General features: G+C 43.1%; 1 protein-coding gene across 1 annotated transcript; it reads left to right on the top strand.

Annotated features, from left to right (window-relative positions):
• Positions 1 to 3,285: 3,285 nt before the first annotated feature.
• On the top strand, positions 3,286 to 5,660 carry LOC132485958 (ubiquitin carboxyl-terminal hydrolase 1-like). The gene is given in 2 exon segments (XM_060092585.1): positions 3,286 to 3,426; positions 3,428 to 5,660. Coding segments are annotated over 2 exon segments (2,346 nt in total). The 3' UTR covers positions 5,633 to 5,660.
• The last annotated feature ends 3,696 nt before the right edge of the window (positions 5,661 to 9,356 follow it).

Raw genomic sequence — 9,356 nt, 5'->3', positions numbered from 1 at the left:
GCCTTAAACGCATTGAAGGTGTTTTGGATGTATCATAACCATCACAGGGAGAAACTGTTTCATATACACATGCATCCTTCCCCATTATCATCACCAAATTATGATTCACGGGGACTGAGTAGTGGTCTGGGCATGCATATTTTTTAAATGTTCTCCCGGATGATCTTAATAGGAACCTACCACTAGTTCATCAAAAACCTGTATGATAAAGGGAAGGTGTTACCTCCAAAAAACACTCATCATAATACTGGGAATAAAGCCACCATCTACAGGAGTCTTACATGTTTTGCCCATATTGTCCTTTGTCCTCATGACCACCCTGTGAGGGGGACATCACTACTCCATTAGACAGATGAAAACCCTAAGGTACAGAAAAGGCAAAATTCACCACTTGTCTCAGAGAAGATTTTGAACACCTGCAAATGTGGTTTGTTTGTCAATTTAATACCTTAAATAATTAGTATTAATGACTTTTTTTAGCTTGTTATTCCTATTGGCTATGAGACTTTGATTTTGCCCAAAGGGGGTTTTTACTAACCTCAGAGATTTCTAGAAACTCCCAACCCCACACCATATACCCACAACCATTTTCACTGCTGTGTTCTGTTCATCCAGAGTCAGCAAGACAAACTTTGTCCCAGCTCCTCTAGATCAGCACTTCTCAAGGTGGAGTCTGCCAAACCCTTATCTCAAGAGATAGTTCTTAAAAGACAAGGTCTGTGGTCCAATCTGATTAGGAGGCCGGAGTCCTGTGGACCCCTCTTGGAGGTTCCAACGTCCATGAACATTTTAAGGTCTCGGAGAAGACCTAGAGGAAGGAGGCCAGTTAAACTTTCTTTAACCCGGAGCTTTCCAAACTTATTTAACCTCAGAACCATCTGGGGCACAATAATTTTTCACCTTCATATGGAAACTTGAACACACTAATCTACATTGTGTGGAACACAAGTGATCACAACAGGTGAGGAATGACCGAGAGGCTGACCATCCTCATGGCTTAGACAGCTCGTCCTTGCCTTTCCTGTCTAGGTTCAGAGGAAATTATAAACATGAGAGAGCTTCTCAAAAGGATCTTTCCCCTGTGACACAGCACATCATTCTCAAGGTTGCCAAAGAGTTAGTTTCAAAATCCATTTCCCAGAAGGCAACTTGGACCAAGTCAGGTTTCGCGGGGTTTTTGTGTTTTTTTTCAATTGGAACTTTTATCATGATGGGCCATCTTTACTTTCACACCATTATTGACCTGTTCTTGAAAGATTTATTCCTACATCCCTTTGCTGGGAAAAGGACAGAAAAGGAAGGAATACAAAATTAGGATTACGCCGAGGTCTGCAGAACAGGCAAGAGGACTTCATTAGAGAATTAAATTGTACAGTTTTCTCTTTGGGGACATTTTTGACACCTGAAATCACTTCTTTTGAAAAAAATTATTAATTGAAGTATAGTTAATTTACAATATTATTTTAATTTATGCCGTACAGCAAAATGAGTCAGTTCTACACATATATACATTCTTTTTTCATAGTCTTTTCCATTATGGTTTATCAAAGAATACTGAATCTAATTCCCTGTGCTGTACAGTAGGACCTTGTTGTTTATCAATTCTGTATATAATAGTTTGCATCTGCTAATCCCAAACTCCCAATCCATCCTTCTTCCACTGCCCCCGGCTTAGTAAAATCTCTTCTTTAAAGGGGTTCCAAGATGGGCACTAGAGATTTGACACCTGAAAATAAGTATGTGCCATTTATTTTGGTAGATGGAACATTTACCAAAGCCAAAGAATCAGAAATGAATTCTTCCAATTAGTATTTCAGAGCAGTTCTCCTAGTTATCTTTTGTCCAAACCACTGAAGCCCAAATCCTACTGAAGTGTGTGTCAGATCATTGCCCAGTGACAAGGAATTTGAGACACCAAGTTGACATGGACCAGCCTCTTCAGCATCACCCGAAAGCTTGTCAGAAACGCAAAATTTCAGGCCCTGCCCCAAACTAAACCAGACTCTGCAGTTTAAGAGATCCCCAGGTGACTCATGTGCAATTGAAGTTGGAAAGTACTGGCCTAGAGCACCACTGATTAATGTGATAATTGTGCCTATCTGTTTTATTGCCCACGTGAAAGATTCTTAATTGACTCTGCCTTTTAACTAGCTTGTATTCCACTGATGGTTAGTGCTTTTAGGCCATTTGCTCAACTAAAAGGAGCCATTGTAACCTGGATCCTCCGCAGTGAATGTGTGTGCTGATTTAACATATTTAGACAGGAGAGCACTTTACCTACGGAGTTGAGGTGGGATGGGGAATTATCTGTCACCATCCCAGTTCAGTGATGATGCATCCTGAATGAAACAAAAAGTCTCTGCCTGTCCATTCAACTTGTCTGCCCTGAGGACCAGAGAAGAATCCTCTTTCCTGGTGGATTTGATAATGGGACTGCCCCTAGTGGGCTGTTACACATTTTCTTGAAGAATGATACTTAGGGCGAGCTGCCCGTGACGTTGCCTGCGCTGTTTGAAACTGCAGAACCCGTTACCAGCTTGGGGCAACTACCGTTCCGGCTGGTTCCGGAGCCCGTGCGTGCCAGGAGGGCTAGTGGCGGTCGTGAGGTGGCTCTAGCCTTTCGCGTCTCTGCAGCCTGGAGACTAGGACCGGCACTTCCGTAGGACGCCACCTCCAATCGCAGCGCTGGCGCGGGCGGAGGCTAAAACACACGAGTCCTGAGACTGAGGAAAATGCGCCAAGTTCCCGTCGGCGGCGTCGTGGGGAAGACCCCAGCGGTTCGGGCGCCGGGCGAGCGGAGCCGCTTCTGGCGCTCCTTGCCGTCCTGGGGCGGGGACGGGGGCGGGGGCGGGGGCGGGCGCGGTCGGGCGCCGCTTCGGGGATGTAGTCGGTGCCGGCGCCCAGGCAGGACCGAGCCGCAGCCCGGGTTCCCGCTCTTGAGAGCGAATGGTCACTCCCCTGCGGGGAGGGCGATCCGGCCAGCTTTTCCGTGGGTCGCGGGCCCCCCCGCAGGCTCGGGGCAGGGGCTCACCTGTCGCCCCCGCCCTCAGCCCGGTTAGACTCGTCGGCGTCACCGCCGCGGACCTCGCGCTCTGGGCCATGACCATAGTTACGGGAGAAACATTGGTGATGTCACAACCCCCAGTGATAAGGACAGCCAGGAGCAAGAAATGGTATAGCAGGAGATACGGCGCCTGGTCAAATGTTATATTCTAGATATGCTTGGTGATTACAGGGTCCCTGTATAAATGAATTCTCCTCAACTCCTTGGGATTTGAAGAGAAAATGCCCCGTGTCATACCTCGTGAAAGTAATAGGCTTTCAAGAGGTAGTCCCTCAAAAAAACCCAGACGTCCCTTGAAGTTTTTTCAGAAGAAGGAAACCAAGAGAGCCTTGGATTTCACAGATTCTCAAGGAAATGAAGAAAAAAACTTCTGAATACAGAGGATCTGAAATTGATCAAGTTATTCCTGCAGCACAGTCCTCACGTGTCAACTGTGAGAAGAGAAAAAACTTGTTACCGTTTGTGGGACTGAATAATCTCGGCAATACTTGTTATCTTAATAGTATACTTCAGGTATTATATTTTTGTCCTGGTTTTAAATCTGGAGTGAAGCACTTATTTAACAGTATTTCAAGGAAGAAAGAAGCCCTAAAAGATGAAGCCAGTCAAAAAGCTAAGGGAAATTGCAAAGGAGATTCTTCAGTAAGTTTTGAACTAATATGCAGCTTACATTCCTTGATCATTTCAGTCGAACAGCTTCAGGCTAGTTTTCTCTTACATCCAGAGAAATATACTCGTAAACTTGCTACTCAGCCAAGGCGACTACTTAACACACTCAGGAAACTCAACCCTATGTATGGAGGATATCTACAGCATGATGCACAGGAAGTATTACAGTGTATTTTGGGACACATTCAAGAAACATGCCACCTCCTAAGAAAAGGAGTAAAAAATGTGGCAGAGTTATCTACTAAGGTAGAAGAAAAACATCAGAAAGAGGAAATGAGTGGCCATAACAGCATGGAGATGGACAGTATGAGGCATTCTGAAGACTATAAAGAAAAACTGCCAAAAGTACATGGGAAAAGAAAAAGTGACACTGAACTTGGTAACATGAAGAGAAAAGTTAAAGTCTCTAAGGACCACCAGTCTTTGAAAGAAAACCAGAGACAAACCAGATCAAAAAGAAAAGCTACCGTTGATTCATCAGATATTCCTGCTAAAATAATCCCCCAGTACATTTCTGAAAATGAGAGTGCAAGACCCTCACAAAAGAAATCAAGAGTTAAAAGAAACCGGTTCAAGTCTACAGCTAAGCAACCCAGCATTATTTCTAAATCCTTTAGTCTGGGTAAAATAACAACCAACCAAGAATCCAAAGGACAATCTAAAGAAAATGAATGTGGTCTTGAAGAGGACATGGGGAAGTATGAGAATGATAATACAGCTGATGGTTGTGGACTTCAATCTCCAGGGAAGAACGTTATGCCTGTGAAGGAAGTTAAGCCCATCAACAAAGGTGCAGAGCCAATTGGTTTTGAGCTGGTGGAGAAATTATTTCAAGGTCAGCTGGTAATAAGGACTCGTTGCTTAGAATGTGAAAGTTTAACAGAAAGAAGAGAAGAGTTTCAAGACGTCATCGTACCAGTGCAAGAAGATGAGCTTTCCAAAGTAGAGGAGAGTCCTGAAAGTTCTTCAGAGCCAAAACCAGACATGAAGACCCTGAGATGGGCAATTTCCCAGTTTGCTTCAGTGGAGAGGATTGGAGGAGAAAATAAATATTTCTGTGAAAATTGCCATCATTATACTGAAGCTGAACGAAGTCTTTTGTTTGACGCAATGCCTGAAGTTCTAACTATTCATTTGAAGTGCTTTGCTGCTAGTGGCTTGGAGTTTGATTGTTATGGTGGTGGACTTTCCAAGATCAACACTCCTTTACTGATACCCCTTAAACTGTCACTAGAAGAATGGAGCACAAAGCCAACCAAGGACAGCTATGGATTATTTGCAGTTGTGATGCATAGTGGCATTACAATTAGTAGCGGGCATTATACTGCTTCTGTGAAAGTCACTGACCTTAACAGTTTAGAACTAGATGAGGAAAATTTTGTGATCGACCAAATGTGTGAAGTAGGTAAGCCAGGACCATCGAACAAGGAGGAAGCAAGGGGTGTGGTCAAAAACTATGACGATGAAGAAGTGTCGATTAGAGTCAGTGGAAATACCCAGCCAAGTAAAGTTTTGAACAAAAAAAATGTAGACACTCTTGGACTTCTCAGAGGACAAAAGACTCAAGCAGATTATGAGTTATTCAACAAAGCATCTCATCCTGATAAAGTTGCCAGTGCAGCATTTGCTGAAAATAGAAATTCTGAGACTAACAATACTAATGGGACCCATGAATCTGATAGAAACAAGGAATCCAATGACCAAACAGGCATTAACATGAGTGATTTTGAAAACAAAATTTCATATGCAGTGCAAAGCTTAAAGGGGTATGAGGGGAAGTGGTTGCTTTTTAATGATTCTCAAGTGAAAGTTACTGAAGAGAAGGACTTTTTGAATTCTCTTTCCCCTTCTACATCTCCTACATCTACTCCTTACTTGCTATTTTATAAGAAATTATAGAGTGAGTGTATTTTCCTTGTGTGTATATTAAACATTGGTAAATTGATTACATCAAGAAGTCTTTAGCTTATCTTTTGAAGCTATTGGATATTATTGGTCTCTCTAGGTTTCTATATAAATAGTGAAATCTGAGTTATTGAAAACCATGTTAATTTTTAGAATTCCTTTTCCTTAGTGGAGACTAGTGATTGATGCATTAGCTTCTGGGAACAAACTTGTATAGGTTCTTAACTGAATTATTCAAAATGGAAGCATGTAAACACTTTGAATTTACACCTATCTTTTGTGTTTGCTTTTTCAAATAAAGTGCTTGTATTTTTATCTCCCTATTTTGGAGTAATCATCTACATGATGTTTACAGGTTCTGTGGTTTTTCAGCTAAGAAGCAGAATCTCATTTCAGTACATTCACTTGTGTAAGTCGTGCAGCCAGGTCTTTGATGGGCTGTATTAGAGGCACGTGTGTGAACAGCTGTACCATCGGTTTGCTGCAGCTGTTAAATGAAGTAATGCATGTAAAATGCTTCGTATAGTTTCTGGCATTCAGTAGCCCTCCGAAAATATTGGCTAAAGTATTACTAAGGAGAGTTCTATAACCTTGATAGCCAAGAGTCACCATGAGCTTGACTCAAGGGAAGTAAGAAAGACAGATCATTGGCTGGGGTGTTGAACCGCATGGAAGAAGACAAACGCTTTACCATAGAACTTGACGCCAAGCTTTAATAACATAGCAAAATAGGCCTGGGGAAAGAATCTGAAAGTGCACAAAACAGAGGATCACAGTGTCATTTGAAGCATGACTATGAAAAGTGCCACTGGCTGTAGTTGACAGACCAGCAGACCCCTGCACCCACTCTGCGGGACTTTGCTCTGCATTTGGCACCAGCCAAGTAGCCTCCTCTCTAAAGGGTCAGTTTTGCAAGTGCCCACCCGACTCCCATGGCCTCGCCCTGTGCTCAGAGAAGGCCATAAACTATGTTGGCCAAGTCAGCTTGTCATTTCAGGATAGAATGCATTAGGTTCTCCCCCAAACTCAATGGGTGGAAGAATCATAAAACAAGAATTCAGGGGTCCCTGAAGCTCTGCACTTGTGTCAACAGGCCTGATTTGTATCTGAGCGGGTGAGCATTTATAGCCTCTGATTTGCCACTGTGGAGCTCACAATTCCAAAAGCTGAGGCTCCTGTTCCCCACCCAGCCTCAGTTATGTTTATGTCACCAGCTTCTGAGGCGTCATCTGCTTAGTACTGCACTTTTGAACAGGACCAAGAGACCACGCTGAGCCATGAAGTCCCCACAGCTATCACTCCTATGTCCTGGCAGACACACCTACGTGACCTTACACAAGTTAGATAACCTTTCTGGGCTTAAGTTTCCTCATCTATGAAACTGAGATAACAGTAATAATAAAAGTTGTGTCATTATTAGGCAGCTAAATGGTAACGTTGGTTAAATGCTGGGCTTATTACAGGCACTTAATACAAATAAGTTTATTCTATTACATTACATTAAATACATTATATTATATTATTTCATCTCATCATATCTCATCATATCATACATCATATTATTATGATGCCATTTGGGGAAGCCTCCATTAGTGCGTCCATAACAAAAAGATGTCAAAATGACTCAAGATTAGGAAAAGCTTCTCCTCTACTGTCTCATGTTCAAGACCAATCTACAAGGAATCAATTACTGAATATTTACTGAACACTCCCCTGTGTGCTAGACACCATACCGGACTCCGTGTAGGTACGGAAATATAAGACTCAGGGTCATCCCAGCTCTCAGCAAGCTTATTACACAGTTGAAAGTAGAAGACACATGAAACAATTAGGCCTCTGGGTGTTAATGAATTCACATAAATACAGATGCCCCAAGCTGCTGATTTGGGTCTTCATTCTTCCCGCCCTAATACTCAGGCCTCCCCAGGTATATCTGGGCATCCTCAGGTATAGTTAATATGTTCATGTCCCCCAATATTTCCATCCAAGCCAGGGGTCCAGGTCTCCTACCCACTCCTCTGGCCTCAGCTGTTTCTTTCTGGAGCTTCCCTGAGTCTAAAGCCCCTGTCATCATGGTCTGTAGCAAACAGGCGGGTGCGGGGACACAGCTGTGCTCACTGCCCTCTGTCCCAGGCCCACGCTGTCTTTAGCGTAACTTTAACTTAACGCCAAACCTTTAACTGCTGTTCCATTTCCATTTTGTGGGATCAGGTCAGGACAGAAGCCACAGGACCCTTCCTCCCTTTGCAGTTCCTTCCCCCTTACTAAGCTCCTCCTCCAACCACAAAGCCCACCCCTCATTCACGACAGCTCAGGAAAATAGACAACCACACAGATTCTGTTCTCCTATCACCACAGCAGTGACCCTGTTTGCTCCAAGCTAATAATAACTAATGATCATAATAGCAGCAGTAAATGCCATTTGCTCTAAGGTCATTTCATGTATTATCTTATTGAACTCTCACTTTAACCTGTAGAATAGATTTTATTTGTCCATTTGGTAGATGAATAAATTGAGGGTCATACAGTCAAGTAGTGGGTTCAGGGTCACACTACCTTGTATGTAAGAAGTAAGTAGTAGTTCTGGGGTTTAGTCAGGCTCACATGACTCCAGAGCTTTGAACCACCCCCACGATACTGTCTCTACGTGAGCACACCGCTGTCAAGACAAAGACAGTTGGGCATTTCAAGTATTCCTGAACCAGCTTCAGGACGCTTGACTCTTCTTGGAGCCATGGAAAGAATAGAGGTTCCAACCCAAGTTTTGTTGCTATACACCTTGGCCAGGTCAGTTTCCTCACCCGAACTGGAGATTTATCAAATTTCCTCCAGCCTTGTTTTAGCTTCACAGTAAAACTGAGGGGAAGGTACAGAGATTTCCCATATACCCTCTGCCCTCACACATGCACAACTTCCTCCATTATCAACATCCCTCACCAAAGTGGTCCGTTTGTCGAAATTAATGAACCAACATTGAGACATCATAGTCACCCAAAGTCCATAGTTTACAAGACGGCTCACTCTAGGTATTATACATTCTATGGGTTTGGTCAAATGTATAACGACCTGTATCCACCATGACGGTATCATACAGAGTAGTTTCACTTCCCTAAATATCCTCTGTGCTCCATCTGTTCATCCCTACCCACCTCCCAACCCCTGGCAATCACTGTTATTTTTACTGTCTCCATAGTTTTGCCTTTTCCAGAATGTCTTACAGTTGACATCATACAGTGTGTAGCCTTTTCACATTGGCTTCTTTCACTTAGCCATATGCATGTAAGTTCCCTCCATGTCTTATCATGGCTTGATAGCTCACTTCTTTTTAGCTATGAATAATATTTCATTGTCTGCATGTACCATAGTTCATTCATTCACCTACTGAAGGACATCTGGATGCTTCCAAGTTTTGGAAGTTATGAAGAAAGCTGCCATAAACATACATGTGTGGGATTTTGCATGGCATAAGTTTTCAACTCATTCAGGTAAATAGGATATGTGATTGCTAGCTCGTAGAGTAAGGATACGTTTAGTTGTGTAAGAAACCACCACCTTGTCTCTCAAAGGGGCTGGAACCATTGTGCACTCCTACCAACAGCATGTGAGAGTGCCTCTCGCTCTACCTCCCCACCAGCAACTGGTGGTGTGAGTGGTCAAGAGTCGGGGCATTCAAACAGGTATTGTGTGGTATCTCATTTTAATTTGCATTTCTCTGATG

This window comes from Mesoplodon densirostris, chromosome 3, assembly GCF_025265405.1.
Source record: "Mesoplodon densirostris isolate mMesDen1 chromosome 3, mMesDen1 primary haplotype, whole genome shotgun sequence".
NCBI classification, from domain to species: domain Eukaryota; kingdom Metazoa; phylum Chordata; class Mammalia; order Artiodactyla; family Ziphiidae; genus Mesoplodon; species Mesoplodon densirostris.
The sequence above is the reverse complement of the archived record's forward strand: the minus strand, read 5'-3'. Positions and strand labels throughout refer to the sequence as shown.